This window comes from Kogia breviceps, chromosome 11 (assembly GCF_026419965.1).
Source record: "Kogia breviceps isolate mKogBre1 chromosome 11, mKogBre1 haplotype 1, whole genome shotgun sequence".
In the NCBI taxonomy this organism is placed as follows: Eukaryota; Metazoa; Chordata; class Mammalia; order Artiodactyla; family Physeteridae; genus Kogia; species Kogia breviceps.
In genome coordinates, this window is record NC_081320.1 from 13,705,402 (window position 1) to 13,721,954 (window position 16,553).

Genomic DNA, 16,553 nt, shown 5'->3' on the forward strand with positions numbered 1-16,553 from the left:
GGAGTGGGCAACGGGGCGGGGAGGGCCTCTCACACAGAGCCACTCACATCGAGACCTGGCCGGCATTTAGCAAGTTCCTTTACCTGGGACTACTCAGAGTTGCTCACGTAGTTATACGTGCCTTTTGAAGCATCAAAGGGTTTTAATATTCAGTAGCTCAGAACTCGCTTAAACCAGGGAGTTTGTTTTTCTTGGAGTGTGGTGCAGGTCCGGTGTGTCAGATGGAGCACTGGGTTTTCTCATGTATCAGGAGACCAAATCAGTTTCATCTCAGGCCAAGTAAAGAGATTTGGATGGCATGTCTGGGCTCAGGGCATGGGCCCCCATCAATTAGAGATGGCTGCTGGGGGCGTGGGGGGAGTGTTGGCGGGAGAAGATGGTAGTTGAGGGCTGGTATCTGCTGTCTCTCTCAAGCTAGCGTTCCATGCTATTTTCTGTCTTTTGGGACTAAATGAGTGTATTGGCAGACCAGGAAATGGTGAAATTTTTAAATGGGTTAAACAAAATTCTACTGTGTAAACTGCAATGCTCCGATTACTCTCTTCGAGTAGACTCTGCTAGAAAAGGAGACCCAATCTCTTTCCTTAAGGGAGCGAGTCTGAAAGAATGTGGAAAAGACGGGGAGGATGCTGCTTTACTTGCTGAAGGCAAGTACTCTGATGGCTCAGAGAGCACCTCTGCATCTCAGGGAAGAAGTAACACGGCCTGCTGAGTCGAATCTGGGGGTCCTTGTAACCTTTCTGCCCACCCCGAATTTTCACATCCACCCCTTGTTTCCAGGTGTTTGCCACAAAGCTGACCTACCCACAGCCAGTCACCCCCTGGAACGTTCAGGAACTGAGGCAGGCGGTCATCAACGGCCCCAGCGTGCACCCAGGAGCCTCCATGGTCATCAATGAGGATGGTAGCCGCACGGCCCTGAGCGCCTCGAACCTAACCCAGCGGGAAGCCGTGGCCAAACAGCTCCTGACGCCAGCCATGGGGGCACCTAAGCCCCAGGGGACAAAGATTGTGAGTAATGGGCAGATTTGGCCGGGGGCCTGGCCAGCTCCTGTTGGCTGCCCATGACTGCGGCTGTCTGTCGGCTGTGGCCTCAGTGAGTGCAGATGCAGGAGTGCTGTGAGAGCAGTTCCTGCCCCCCTCCCCCCATCCCAGAGGAAGCTGCCCCCAGACGTGGGTGTTCCCTAGGACCTGAAAACCAGGAATAAAACTTCACTTGGCCATCCCATGCATGCAGCGCAATTCTGGGTACATGTCGGGGCTTGAAAAACGCTCTTTAATTGTAACTCCATTGTGATTTGCCGCCCTTGAACAGGGCTGCTCCAAGGGTGGTCCTCAGAGCAGCAGCATCCCTGAAGCTGGCAGGAAATGCACATTCGTTCCTTCCCCTCTCCCTCCCCCCAACCCCTGAATTAGTCTCGCTGCGAGTGGAGCCTAGGAATCTGTATACTAATAAGTTCTGCAGAGGGTTCCTGTGCATGCTAAAGTTTGAGAACTGCCCTAAAGGAAGGGAACATTCTGTGTCTGGCAACTGAAAACTGACAGGTTTCAACGGATACTTCACTTTCGGGGGACTGCTAGCTCTTGCCTGTGGAACTGTGTTAAGGGATCCTGAGGCTTTATCTGGCCTTCACCGGAAAGAGTATAATGATGGATTAGCAATGTCTGCTGAGGACAGATGGCTGGGTGGAATCACTTGCGTCTGTGTCAAATAATAACCATTCCTGCTGGGAGGGGGATAGCAAATAACGCCTAACCAGGCAACAGTGGCGGAAGTTGCTAGAGTGAAATGGACTAGATTTGGGATTAATTTATGGTGACTGCCCAGAGTCAGGGGATGACTGAGTGTGTCTTCCGCACCCACTTGCACGTTTTTTAGACCGCCTCTTGCCCTGTGACACATCCGGACCCAGTGGCCGATTAGGTCTTCTTTGTAGTGGGTTTGAGTTCTACAGAGGACCATTGGTCCTCGAAGGAACTTTGGTTGGAGGACAGAGGGGGAGAGGAAGCCTTGTCGCTGTGACCATTGGTCCCCACTGCTCTTCACCACGGCCTGTCCTCTTGCTTCCTGTCCATTCTCACCGCTGTCCTGAGGTCAAGCAGTAACAGGCCATGCGTTTTCTGGTTTGGTGGCCGGGGGCACATGCAGACACAAATCTAGTCACCTGTTTTGGTTTTTTTCTCGTGCATTAAGTGAGGTTTCTGTTCAGGCTCACGGGATTATTCTGCCATTTTTAAGTGCCTAGTGTTTTGCTAGGAGCTGTGAGAAAGATGCAGGAGAAATCAAGGTGTGTTTTTCATAGTTTATGGTGAAGCAAGGCAAACACTGGTAATCTTCATACTAACTCAAGTCGAGCATGTGAAACAGTCTCACAGTAGGACATTCTGAGAAAAAAATTGAGAGAAGAGAGCAGAGTGGGGTGAGGTGGTGCCGTGCTGCACTTTGCCTGGCACCGTGGATGAGATCCTGCTGGCTCGGGGTGGATGGCCTGGTAGGGGCACCCCCAGGGAATGAGGCCATAAATGTGTCACCACTGCTGAGTGGGGTGGTGGACACGAGGGAACAGCGACGGGGGACGGTGACTTTACCCACATGAAGCTGGAGAAGAGAAGAGGGCCGTGGGCGGGGTGGGCGTGCAGGGCGAGTTTGGAGTCATCAGGAGGCAGTTGAGGGCCAGTCTGGGGGCTGCAGGGGAACCGAGGGTGAAAGCAGGGTATGTTTCAAGGGGACCTTGAAGTAGGGGGGCTTGGCTGTAGGCTGGGTGTCAGGGCTGTAAAAGAGAGAAGGTGAGAAATCAAGCGTGGTTTCCAGTGCCCTGGAAGCAGGTGTGTCTGGGTCCTTCTGAACTGAGGTCATGGTGGAGAATCTAAGGGCTAGCTAGTCTCCCGTAAAAGGTAGAAATGTGGCACTTAGGTTAGGGGGCATAGAGTTAAGGAATGAAATTATCAGGAATTCCCTGCCAGCCCAGTAGTTAAGACTCCGAGCTTCTACTGCGGGGCGGGGGTGGGGGGGCAGGGCACGTGTTCCATCCCTGGTCGGGTAACTGAGATCGCGCAAGTCCTGTGGTGCAGTCAAAAAAAAAAAAGAAATGATCAGAGTTAAACTCTTTGAGCACAAAGTACAGCAGAGAGAAAATGCGGGGGAGGGTGGAAACCTCTGGAAGCAGGAGGCAGGTAGGGGAGGACGCCGAGGGAGAGAGGGCCGGCCGGGCTCGCTCCCAGTATCAGCATCTGTCTCCCACCTGTGCTGGTGGCGGTGGGGGGGTGGGGGGGGTTCTTCCCGGTCAAGACCAGCCCCAGAGTATCTTTGCATCTCCCAGAGGCACTTAGTAGGTGTTTGTGGAGTTAAATATGAAGTTTAAGAAGAGTGAGGAAACGGAAGGAAGATGCAGATTTGTCCACATGAAGGTCACGTGTGACCCAGGAGAGCCGTTTGAACAAAGTGGGGGGAGCTGGGCTTCAGGGCCTTTGTGATGAGGCAGCGAAGCAGTAGCTTCATCTATGACTGGAGCAAAAGCAAAAGGATACGGGGGTTTCTGACATTATTGGGGAGTGAGGATGGGCAGACGTGCAGGGGAGCTTCCTTCCCGTGGCCTTGTTACGTCTGTGGGGCTGGGGCTGGGCTTAGCAGAGGGCAGGCTGGCCTCACGGCACACTCAGGTCAGCCCGTGGGAAGCGACGGAAATGAGTTCTCAGCAGCCGGGAGGTTGAGTGGGGGTGGCCCAGTCACCTGTCCCCCAGCCTAAGTTCACATCCCGAGCACACTGTCCCTGCCTTGCCTCCCAGCCCCACCTCGGCGTCCCAGCGATGTGGGCCTCTTTCTCCCCTTCAGGCCTTGAACTTGCCATCCCTGCCGGGAATACTCTGTCCTCCCCGACACTCGCCAGCCGTGGCCCGCTCGTCCTGCTAAGCCTTCGTTCCTCTAGGTCAGGGGTCCACAGCCTCTTTCAGCCAAGGGCCAGCTAGTACATATCTTAGGCTTTGCGGGCCACACGGTCTCTGTTACAGCTGCTCAGCCCCGCCTGTGTAGCATGAAAGCCGCCACGGCAGTACAAAGTGAATGGGCATGGCCGTGTTGCAAAAAACTCTAGTTACAAAAATAGGTGGCTTGGGACTTCCCTGGTGGCGCAGTGGTTAAGAATCCTCCTGCCAGTGCAAGGGACACGGGTTCGAGCCCTGGTCCAGGAAGATCCCACATGCCGCGGAGCAACTAAGCCCGTGCGCCACAACTACTGAGCCTGCACTCTAGAGCCCGTGAGCCACAACTACTGAAGCCCGCGTGCCTAGAGCCTGTGCCCCGCAACAAGAGAAGCCCATGCAACGAAGAGTAGCCCCCGCTCTCCACAACTAGAGAAAGCCAGTGTGCAGCAATAAAGACCCAGTGCAGCCAAAAATAAATTAATTAATTAAAAAAAAAAAAAAAATAGGTGGCCTGCAGTTTGCCACTTTTACAACGTGAATGGGGTCCATCCCCCCCCATGTGTCCCACCTCACCCCCCCACCCTCATTGCATTATGTTGTCACTCTAGGTCCCCCCATCTGTCTGACCTCGAGTTCCTAAACCCCGTGAAGACGGGGCAGGGTGTTCGGCCCTCCACTCTCCCCAGCACCCAGCATGTAGGGGGCACTTGGGAAACCTCTGTGGACTGGACGGGTCCAGGACGAGGTGCAGGAGGCTCTGAGGTGTGAGGGCCACATCTGACCTGAGGATGTGGCCCTGGGGCAAAGACAGGAAGGGAACTTACGAAACAAAAGTGGTCCTTATATTGGGACCTGGGGTCTAAAGGTGATTATCTTTAGTTTCCAAAATCTCAGTGATGTCATATGTAATGTTGATATATGTCGTCAGATACGTGTGCATTTACAGTTCATTTGTAATTTGTAAAGTAATGTTTTGGTTAATGTGTTCCATATAGATCAGGACCTGGGCCAAAGGGCCGGGTGACGTGACTGGGAGGGACAGACCCAGGTCCAGGAAAGGACAAACGGCAGGTTAGATGAGAAGGGGGAGGGGTGAGTGGAAGAAGCCATTTCCCCTGGGAGAGGTGAAGTCTCTGCCCCTTCTCCTGGGCCCTGTAAATGGAGTAGGAAGTGGCCAGGACAGCCAAGCCTCATTTCCTGGCCCAGCAGTCAGCCAGGAGCAGCTCTTTGGCTCCGGCTCTGCCTCTGGGAACTCTGACCCGGGCATTGGGGCACACTAATTTTCGCTGCGGTATTTATTTAGAGACAAGAGAAAGGAAGGGCCTCAGGTTTGGGTTGGCGAGGGGAGCACCCCGTGCTCCAGGGCTTCTGTTTGGATTGGCTGGTGCCTGCTGGCCAGGCCTGCGAGCCTTCCCAGCTGTGGGGTTTGCTTACGCTGGAGGATGTCTCGAATTTTTGAGACTCAGATCCGAGGCGAGCCCGGGGTTTGGGACCCAAGCCACAGTTCCCGGCAGTTTCTTCCTTGGGAAGCTAAAGAAATAGACCTTGTAAGTCAGTTCAGGCTCCGTGACGTGCCCTAGGCAGCCACTCATGGGAATCCTCAGAATCCAGGTCTCCTTGGAAACACGGACATGGGGGGTAGGGGGAGGATGGGTTTGAATTCCTCGGGGAGCAGAAAGACTGCCTCCCCGCTAGCTGCTTTTAGGACTGCCTTTTAGAATTTGAGGGGTTTGCTCCCTGCTTCCCTGAGTTAGTTGGAGGACGCTTTCAGCCCAGCCGAACAGGGATGCGGGGAGGGGGGTGGGGAGCGTCTCTTGTTGACCTCTAGTCTCTTTCTGTAGCCAGCTTTCTGATACAACTTCATAAGGTGGACAACATAAGAAGAAACTAGACTTGGAGTAATTTGTTTCCCCCCAAACGGTTATCTGCTGGACAATTTAGGGGAGACTTGGGGTTGGGGGGAGGCCTCACTGAGTCTCCATAATTCCTCTGGGCTGCTAAGGACAGCCTGCAGAATGATTGGGGTAGCAGTTGCCTCATGCATTTGTTTTTTAATTTTTATTTTATTATTTAAAAAAATTTTTAGGCCATGCCGCAAGGCTTGTGGGGTCTTAGTTCCCCGACCAGGGATTGAACCCAGACCCCCACAGTGAGAGCATGGAGTCCTAGCCACTGGACCGCCAGGGAATTCCCATGCATTTGTTTTTTTTTTTTTTTTTTTTTTTTAACATCTTTATTGGAGTATAATTGTTTTACAATAGTGTGTTAGTTTTCCCTCTACAACAAACTAAATCAGTTATACATACACACATGCTCCCACATCTCCTCCCTCTCCATGCATTTGTTTTTTAAAGTGGCATCTCTGTTCATCATTTGGGAAGCCCAGTAATTAATATAGCATAAGATTAAGGGCCTTATACTAAAGTCAGCATGGTGGGAGGAGGTGTTCTGTCAGGAGGACGTGACCAGTGGCACATTGGTATTGGTAAGGAACAAAAAAGCGTGAGCGTTGGTTGTCTTTAAGGAGTAAAGTTACTTGTGGTTTTCATTCTCTTCTTTAAGTTTGTCTGTATTTTCCCCCACAGTAAGCATCACTTGTGCAGTTTTTCTTGCTTTCTTTAGAAATAGTTGAAGATCTTTTGAAGAATTTCATAGAACTAGTACACGCTCGTCATAACACGAACATCACTAAGACGTATAAAGATAAAGGTGATGATCTGTGCCTTACTCTTCCTCCCGTGTGTCCTTGCCTCAAGGAGAGCATAGAAACAGCTCAGTGAGGATCTAAGTACCCTTTTCCCTCGTGTATATAAACCCGTAGAGTTGGGTTGGGTTTTATTTATTTATTTTTTTATTTTTTGGCCATGCTGCGTGGCATGTGGGATCTTAGTTCCCTCAGAACCCACGCACCCTGCAGTGGAAGCCTGGAGTCTTTTAACCACTGGACCGCCAGGGGAGTCCCCTGGGTTGGGTTTTAAATTGCCTCATCCTATCACCTTAGATGGCACTGGATTGTTTTTCTTTTACTGGAATATATTGTTGCCATCACTTCAGGACTGTTACAGGGTAAGTCATCCTTTTTCATCATTACGTAATATTCCATAGTGCATACCATGATTTAGCCACCAATGCCCCTTCTGTGGGGCAGCCAGCTTTTTCCCATTTCTTGCCACCGTTAACACTGCTGCATAAACCTACACGTTCTTGCGTTGACACCTTTTTTGTTCTGAAAGGCCAAAAGGAAATAAGCTTTAAATGTTTTAAAATCTATTGTGAAGTTGCTTTCCCAGAAGACCATGCAATTGAAACTTATTATTAATTTTTAAGTGCAATAAAACATTTGCAGAGAGCATTGAACTGGGAATCAGGAACCCTGTGTTTCAGTCCTGGCTCTGCTGGATGAGGTTGGGCAAGTTTTTCTAGAACGTGGAATCCACATTTCGAATAACGCACTCAGATGTGGCCCTGGCGGGGTTTCTAGAGGTCTGCCAGATCTAGAAGGATCTGGCAGACCAGGAGTTGTATGGTTATATGTAGATATGCTGTCTTCAGATGTGTCTGTTTCTTTCTTCAGGTTAATTCGCAGAGGAATTCAAACTCCGGAAAGGTCATGCATCTCTGAAGAAGACAGAGATTACGGGACAGGGGCCTGTAGCCTCATTGGCTTATGCCTCTGTGCCCAGAGCCAGGACAGGACTATGCTGGGCTAGCACCTATTTCTCAGAGTACCAGAGGGGCTTAGTAGCTATTTCTCAAAGATTCCTAGGGTTTCAGTCCAGACTAAAAGTTCTCCTTTTATTTAGCTGAATAAAACCCGAGACAGACAGAAGGCACGCTCAGCCCAGGCCCAGGTGAGCCCTTGGAATAGTAGCGACGTTGCCCAAGTTCCCGCTGCTCACCCCGTTCTCTCGTCCGCCCCCCAGGTGTGCCGGCACGTGAAGAATGGGGACATTCTCCTCCTGAACCGACAGCCCACCCTGCACAGGCCCTCCATCCAGGCGCATCGCGCCCGCATCCTGCCCGAGGAGAAAGTCCTGCGGCTCCACTATGCCAACTGCAAGGCCTACAACGCCGACTTTGATGGAGACGAGATGAACGCCCACTTCCCTCAGAGTGAACTGGGCCGGGCCGAGGCCTACGTCCTGGCCTGCACGGATCAGCAGTACCTTGTTCCCAAGGTAGGTCTGACCTTGAGGCCATTCCGTGCTCATCGCCAGCACAACTTGGCAGTCCAGGTCCGGGCGCTTGCCAGCTCCTGGGGTCAGTGGGTGGCTGTAGGGCAGGGGCATGTGGAACAGAAGGTCTTGGCTTCTTCTGGGTGGGGTCATCAGCTCTCTAGTGGCTAGAGGCAGGGAAAGGGTTCTCTCTTGCTGCCCCTTAAGGTGGCAGGAGAGAAGCTGTAACAGTCATCCCAGAACGCTGAGTTTAGTAGCTGCATAATAGGTCTTGTCTTCCAGTCTGTTTGGGTTCTACAACTTAGTAGCCTCTGGCAAGCATTAGCATCCCAGCTGTGAGGGTCCCCAAGGTCCACAGATGACTCTGATCCTTTGAGTCTGGACAAGCAGGAGTTTTTTAAGAGACAACGTAACCCCAAGGGTCCAGATGAAATTGCCCTCCAGCCCACGAGGAATCTCCTCTGTGAATCCCTTCCTTTGTAAGCCGTTTGCGTCACAGTGATTCACAATGACACATCATTCATTTGGGCTACAGCGTGGAGTAGTAATAATAATAAAGAACTATGGCTGCCGTTCGCCAAACACTTTTTCAGTGTCAGACACTACAAAGCACGTTGGAGGCCTCTCCTTTCTTCCTCCCCGCACTCCTTGGGGTAGGTACTACTAACACGTTTACACGTGAAGAAACAGTGTAGGGAATTCCCTTTCGGTCCAGTGGTTAAGACTCCTTGCTTGCATTGCAACAGGCGCAGGTTGCATCTCTGGTTGGGGAACTAAGATCCCACATGCAGCGCGGCGCAGCAAAAAAAAAAAAAAAAAGGTGTAACTTACCAAAGGACACAGAGCTGAGGAGGAGGAGGAAGGGCCAGGAACTCCCAGATCCTTGTGGCCTGTTCTTTTCCGCTCTGCGGGCCCTGCTGCCCTTCCACAGAAGAGAGGGAGACCCCTCTGCACCCAGGAAGCACCAGAGGCTGCTCGGAGATGTCCCTCATTGATGAGTAACCGCTCCTCCTGGGAACTTCTCTTCCCCAGTCAGTCCCACCTGGGGAATCGGGCAGGTGGCCAGGGTCCTAGCGTCCCAGCCTCGTTGCCTACCAGACACACCACTGTGGCTTCCTCCTGGACTCAGTTATTTGAATATAACTTTCTTTCCCGTCTCCACCCACCTTGGCTGGCTGTTGATGAGTGAAGGGGCTGACAATAGGCAGGAGGGGTTTAAAGGCCCACTCAGGTCCCCCAGAGATTAGAAGAAATAATTTGATTAATTTTTACTAATAATTTTACTAGTAATGAGTAATAATTTTACTAATAATTAGAAGAAAAAGAAGAAAGAATCAGAAGGAAATAATTTGACTAATTTGAAAATTGGCTTTTTGTCTTTTTATGTAAGTAATATCCGTGGTAGCTCTGATGGTGGTGGCATTAAAAGCCACCGTCTGCCGAGCACTCCCTGTGCGTCAGGCGCTGCCGCGAGCAGTTTGCCGACATTCTCACTTAGTCCTCACGACAGCCTTAGGAGGCGGGTGCGATTTTCAGATGAGGAAACACCGGTGAGTGACTTGCCAGCCGGTGACGAAGCTGGGACTTGAACCCAGCACCGTTGACCCCCCCCAAGCCTGTGTGCTCAGCCTCGTGTGTGATTAGCCCTGTTGACAGGCGAGGCTGGGCCTGGGCGAGGGCACGTGGCAGTGAGTGGCTCCCAGGACTGAAGCGGCCCGCCTGGCTCTCTGAAGGGAGCGTCACATTTCACCACGGGGGTGATACTGCCAGCGAGCAAGCAGATCGTTCATTTTTTGCCGGCAGAGGGACCTCTGGACTTGAGCCGCATGGGGAGTTGGGGGTGCTCCGAAGTTCTCGGGCCAATGAATTTGAATGTGCTCTACTTGATTTTGATTGAATAAGGTAGAATAGGCAGCCTCATTGCTTACAGCATGTCCTGCGAAGGGCTGGACTGTTTAAAGTCCAGATGTGACTCATCGTATGCTCACCTGCCTGTGAGTTTTAGGTCAGGAGACAGGGAGGACACAGATAAGTAAGCTTACAACAGTAAACTACATTCTTAAAGAGTAAAAACAAAACACTTCTAGGGGGGCCTCCCTGGTGGCGCAGTGGTTGAGAATCCGCCTGCCGATGCAGGGGACACAGGTTTGTGCCCCGGTCCGGGAAGATCCCACGTGCCGCGGAGCAGCTGGGCCCGTGAGCCATGGCCGCTGAGCCTGGGCGTCCGGAGCCTTGCTCCGCAACGGGAGAGGCCACAACAGTGAGAGGCCCGCGTACCACCAAAAAAAAAAAAAAACACTTCTAGGGGATGACCTGAGGGTTTACTTTCAGACAAATTTTTTTTTTTTTTTTTTTTTTTTGGCCAGCCTGCACAGTTTGTTGGGATCTTAGCTCCCCAACCAGGGATTGAACCCGTGTCCTCAGCAGTGAAAATGCAGAGTCCTAACCTCTGGACTGCCAGGGAATTCCCTCAGACAATTTCTTTTGTCAGAGGTAAAGAGCTTTTTGGGGAACGTGCTAAACCATTCGTAGATGACCTGCTTCTGGGTCGGGGTTTCTTACGTAGCAGAGCAGCTCCCTCACTGCGATCTGTTGAAAGTCAGCCCCTCGACACAAGGGTTTGTAAAAAGAAAAGAGAAAAAAGTAAAAAAGAAAAAAAAAAACCAGAGGTAAAGAGCTTTTGATTCTTGATAAATTTTGTTTAGTCCTCAGTGTGAATGCTGAGGTGGAATCGTTATTTCTTTGCTAACGGTTATAAAAATGAAACATGTACTTTGGTGGCAAAGTCCTAAAAGGGCAAGAGCTGGTTTTCCTAAGCCATTTTTGGGTAATTTTTCCTGGTGTGTCTTTATTTCCCTTTGTTTCTCTCTGTTCATTATTCTGTTTCTTCTCTATTTCTAGGTTCTCTTCCTTGACTAACCATAGTACCCGATTTAAGTTCATTTTATTGTTGGTTATGTGTGTTTAACAGGGTTGGAGGTTGTCTTCTTACTTAAAACAGGAGGCGAATGGAACTTTAGCTGTTTCTTTTCCAAGAAAACAGTCACACTTTTCATTTACATGTTTCTTTGTGGTTTCTTTTTTTTTTCTTCTGTTTGTTGTATCTTTCGAGGGCCAATGCTTCATGGAAGTTTTTTTTAACAAGCTTTGAGACATAGTTTACAGACTTTGACTTAGCTATGAAATTCAAGTCACAGAATACCCTAATTCTCAAAGCGTCCTGACCAAAGACATCAATTGTAATGTCATTTTGCTGTGATATTAAGTGGAATAGGATAGCTGACAATTACCTGGGTTTCTGATTCAGAGATGGTCTTTCTGATCCTAAGCAGATTTAGGAAATTCAGAATTATAAATAGACCCTTAGTAAGTTGCTTTAATCAGTATTCCTCCCTAGAATTCATGATTATTGCATTGAAAGCAATTTAGCCATTAAGGAATTTTCTAGTCATGGAAAAGTCTGGATGGAGAGAGAGAAGGCACTGACTAGATCCCATAACTTATAATTATGTTCTTTAAAGGAAAAAAGCAAAAGGGAAAATCTGTATCTGCCCCCAAAGACTGTGGGATGAGTCAAATGCCTAATACTGTTTTGGGTTTTTCCTCTAAGCAAAATAAGACCTTGTCTTTGGAATAAGACACAGAGTGTTATTTTTATTCACGTTCATAACTCAGAGCCTTCGTAAGAAGGGCTGTGTGCCCCATCTGTCTGCACCACCTATTCAGCTCATCTGTAATAATTACCTTGAGTTTACGTAAAGCCCGTTGCCACAGTGTTTTTTTTTTTTTTTTTTTTTTTTTTTTTTGCGGTATGCGGGCCTTTCACTGTTGTGGCCTCTCCCGTTGCGGAGCACAGGCTCCGGACGCACAGGCCTGGCGGCCATGGCTCACGGGCTTAGTTACTCCGTGGCATGTGGGATCTTCCCGGACCAGGGCACGAACCCGTGTCTCCTGCATCGGCAGGCGGATTCTCAACCACTGCGCCACCAGGGAAGCCCCCTGCCACAGTGTTGAGACTGTTTGACGAGCACCCTTTTTTAGCCTTTGAATTAGTGCATGTGGTTAAATTCCTGGCGCTTCTCCACGGCTGCATTTGTGAGTTCCTTAGTTATGAAACATGGACATAATATTGGACAGTATTTAACAAATAAGCAAATGATAACAATCTGTAGATCCAAGGCACAGATTTCTCTCAAGTTCCCATAAACATTGAAAAGGTTGCAAAAACTGCTTCTTAGAGAATGTCAGTGGGCACAGCTATTTTTACTTCAGTGTGTCTTATGTTGCCCTGAATGCAGACCTGCAGATAGGGTTCAGGAGACTGGGGGTCAGAAAGGCTGTGGAAAGATGAATGTACCCACCCAACTGGGGCCTTTATAAAGGCCCTTGTTTTGACATCTGGTAAATAACAGCCTACCATGAATATGTGCTACATCATGAAGAGATGCTGACAGCAGGCATTCTTTCCTTCTGCAGTCACACACGTCAGAGCCCTCCACAACCCTCTCGAGGAGCCTCTGCCCAAACCCCACCCTCCCTGCGCTGGCCCACTCCAAGTCGCTCCTCAGGCCAAGCTGCAGTACTTCCCCTCAGAGAGACCATTCCTGACCATCCTCCTCGCCCCAAATCTGTGTGGTGACCCATGCTGTTATTTTCCTCCAGTATTTAAAACTCTTTGTGATAATGTCCAGTCATTTGTTTACTGTCTAGCTGTTTCTCATCGTGAAGGATCGTGTCTGCTTGGGCCACTGGAGTGGATTAAAGGTCTAACCCAGCGCCTAGGGATACAGTAGGCTCTCAATAAATATTTGTTGAATGGATGACTGATTTAGAGGAGAAACCAGGCCAGAAATGTGTGAAAAATACCAAAGCGTAAAACCAAAATAGAAAAACAAGGACACAGCTAACAGCAGCCAGACCAAATTTATGCATAAATGCCAGAAATATGCTGGAGTAACTAGAAACAGATAGGATTATGGAGAGAAGGCTAGGGGGAGCCTGGATGAATTTGTAGCAGTTTTGGTACAGAACAGTGGGCAAAAGGCAAAGGTGGGAGCCGGTCAGGAAGCCCTGGTCATGTGCCGTAGTAGGCAGTTTGCTCTCAAGATGGGAAGCCCAAGCACCGTCCTGGTGCGGCTCAGAGACAGGACAGTACGGGGATGTAAAGGAGGGCTGTTGCTAGCGGGCGGCTCCCAAGCACAGGATGAGGAATTAGAATGCGACTGCAGTTTTTTCTTTGTTCTTCTCTTACCTGTTTTGCTTTGTAGGACGGCCAGCCATTGGCAGGGCTGATCCAAGATCACATGGTTTCGGGTGCAAACATGACCACTCGAGGCTGCTTTTTCAGCCGGGAGCAGTATATGGAGATGGTGTACCGAGGACTCACAGACAGAGTGGGGCGTGTGAAGCTCTTTCCTCCTGCCATCCTGAAGCCCTGTCCGCTGTGGACAGGAAAGCAGGTAATTGGGAGAAAACAAATGGTGACTATAAAAAAAGGAAACAGGCCACTCAGTAAAGAGGTTTTTGTTCCCAGGAGAGCCCAGGCCAGAAACAGAAATGGCAAATCAAACAATAGTCTGACTCTCTCTTTGATGGGGTTTTTGGGTGTACATGGTTTCAGGGGAGTGTCTGCTAAGCGTAAGCTGCATAGTTTCTGTCCTTTGCTTCTAACTTAAACTCGGTGTCCTCAGAACCCACATATGGTGGTAGTAGGCAGTGGTGCTGATGGTAGCGGTAGTTAAGGTTTGTTGGGAGTGCTTCAAATATGTTATCTTACTTAACCCTCACAACCAACCTGCGATGCAGAAACCATCCTTATCACCATTTAGCAGATGAGGATAATGAAGTTTGGAGAAGCTGTTACATGCCCAAGTCCATAGGAGACAGAGTTGGGATTCAAACCCAGGACTTTGTAACACCCAGACCATCATACTATACTTAATGAGTTATGTGATCTTGGCTCTGTCAGCCTCAGTTCTTCATTTATAAAACAAAAGGGTTCAGGCTGATGAGCTCTAAGGTCTCTCCCAGCTCTGCAGTTCTTTAACTCTGTGGACCTGGGACTTGACTGCTTTTTAGTTACTAAGCCGACTTGTATTCCTGAGGTAAACCTTACTTGGTTATGGGGCAGTAAGTATTTGCTAAACTTTTGTGTAGAATTTTTTGCCTCTGTGTACATGAGGGATTTTGATCGGTGGTTTTCTTTTCTTGTCATATGTTTGCCTGGTTTTGGTATCAGGGTAACATTGGCTTCATAGGATGAGTTGGGAAGTATTTACTCTTCTTCGGTTTTCTGTAAGAGTTTGTATAGTATTTTTTTAAAAAGAAATTTATTTACTTATTTTTGGCTGCATTGGGTCTTCATTGCTGCTCACGGGCTTTCTCTAGTTGCGGCGATCGAGGGCAACTCTTCGTTGCGGTGCGCGGGCTTCTCATTGCAGTGGCTTCTCTTGCTGCGGAGCACAGGCTCTAGGCACACGGGCTTCGGTAGTTGTGACACTCAGGCTCAGTAGTTGTGGCTCGCGGGCTCTAGAGTGCAGGCTCAGTAGTTGTGGCTTGCGGGCTTAGCTGCTTCACAGCATGTGGGACCTTCCCGGACCAGCACTCGAACCCGTGTCCCCTACATTGGCAGGCGGATTCTTAACCACTGCGCCGCCAGGGAGGTCCCCAGAGTTTGTGTAGTATTGATATTAATTTTCCTTAAATGTTTGGTGGAATTCACCAGTGAAGCCATCTGGAGTTTTCTCTTTAGGAAGGTTTGTTTAACTAAAATTTCTGTTTCTCTAATACATAGAGGGCTATTTAGGTTATCTCTTTCTTCTTGGAGGAACTTTACTGCTTTGTTTTTTCAAGGAATTTCATCTAAGTTATTGAATTTATAGGCGTAAAGTTATTCATCATATTCCTTTACTTTCCTTTTCTATTTGTAGAATCTGAAGGTGGGTCCCCTGTCTCATTTCTGATAGTGGTAATTTGTGTCTTCTCTCTTTTTCCTGCTCAGTTTGCTTAGAGGTCTGTCAGTTTTATTGTTCACAGAGAACCAGCTTTTATTGACTTTCTCTATTTTTCTGTTTTCTGTTTCATTGATTTCACTTTGATCTTTATTTCCTTTCTTCTGTTTACTTTGGGTTTGATTGGCTTTTCTTTTTTAGTTACTTAAGGTTGAAACAGAAGTCACTAATTTGCAACTATTTTCCTTTTTTTAATTTTGGCATTTTATATATAAAATTTCCCCTAAGCATGTTGTATTTTCACTTAACATTCACTTCAGAATACTTGCTAATTTCTCTTTTTTTGACCCCTGAGTTATTTAGAAGTATATGATTTAGTTTCCAAATATTTAGGAGTTTTCCAGATATCTGTATTACTGATTGCAAATTTAACTCCACTGTGGCCAGAGAACATACCTTGGATAACTTGAATCCTTCAAGTTATGACTTCAAATACAGTCTGTCTTGGTAAATGGTCTGTGTGTCCTTAAAAATAATATGTATTCTGCTGTTGTTGGATGGAGTGCTCTGTAAATGTCAGTTAGGTTCAGGTGATAAGATAGTTCAGGTGTACTATATCCTTACTGATCCCTGTCCTTCATTTCCTAAGGTCACTGTATTGAAAACCTTTGTTTTATATTCATGTTTCATGTTCATGTCTGCTTTTGTTGTTATTGTTTTTGTTTCTAGTGGATGTGAAATCAGGTCACCATTGTTCTAACCTGGCCAGAAACAGAAGTTGATGTAACAGAATAGATGGGGAATTTTGCAGTTAAGTTTAGTTCAGGGATTGGTGAGCTTTTTCTGTAAAATCCAGATAGAAAATATTTTAGGCTTTGTTGGTCATACAGTCTCTGAGTTACAGCTACTCAGCTCTGCCATTGTAACGTGAAAGCAGACATAGACAAGGCTTAAATGAATGAGCATGACTGCGATTCAATTTAACTTTATTTACAAAAACAGACGGTGGGCCAGATTTGGCCTATAGGCTGTAGTTTGCTAGCCCCCAGTTTAGCTGGTTATATGTATTTGTCCACTTACATTCTTTTTATTATTTCTTCTTTATGTGTCTTTATTTTGTAAGTCATCTCAGGTTATCTTGGACATAAAGCGATTTTAATTCTTAAGTAAGTGTCCAGAGTTTATTAGGATTTTGTTTAAACATAAGCAGTGAGTTCAAAATAGAACCAAATAGTGGACAAAGACTGTATATCTAGAGCTACGAATATGTTCATTCCCTTCAATCTGAGAATCCAGCCTAAGGAAATCATCTGAAGTATAGTAAAAGATAACTGGAAAAAAGCAGTCCATGACATCGTGGTTTATAGTGGTGGAAATTAGAAAAATCTAGATACTCAGCAATGGGGCTAAGTAAATTGTGGGACATCCATTTGTTAGATATTATGTAGTTGTTTTAAAAAGTTATGTAACCGTCTGGAAAATCTTGTTCATCTTTCATTAGATTCAT

At 48.0% G+C, this 16,553-nt stretch overlaps 1 protein-coding gene across 1 annotated transcript in view; it reads left to right on the plus strand.

Moving 5' to 3' along the window:
* Positions 1-16,553, plus strand: part of POLR1A (RNA polymerase I subunit A) — a 75,087-nt gene that overhangs the window by 22,767 nt on the left and 35,767 nt on the right. The window contains exons 12-14 of the mRNA XM_059078358.2: positions 781-1,011; positions 7,845-8,099; positions 13,364-13,555. Coding sequence (XP_058934341.1) covers positions 781-1,011; positions 7,845-8,099; positions 13,364-13,555 — 678 coding nt within the window. The remainder of the gene's footprint in view (positions 1-780; positions 1,012-7,844; positions 8,100-13,363; positions 13,556-16,553) is intronic.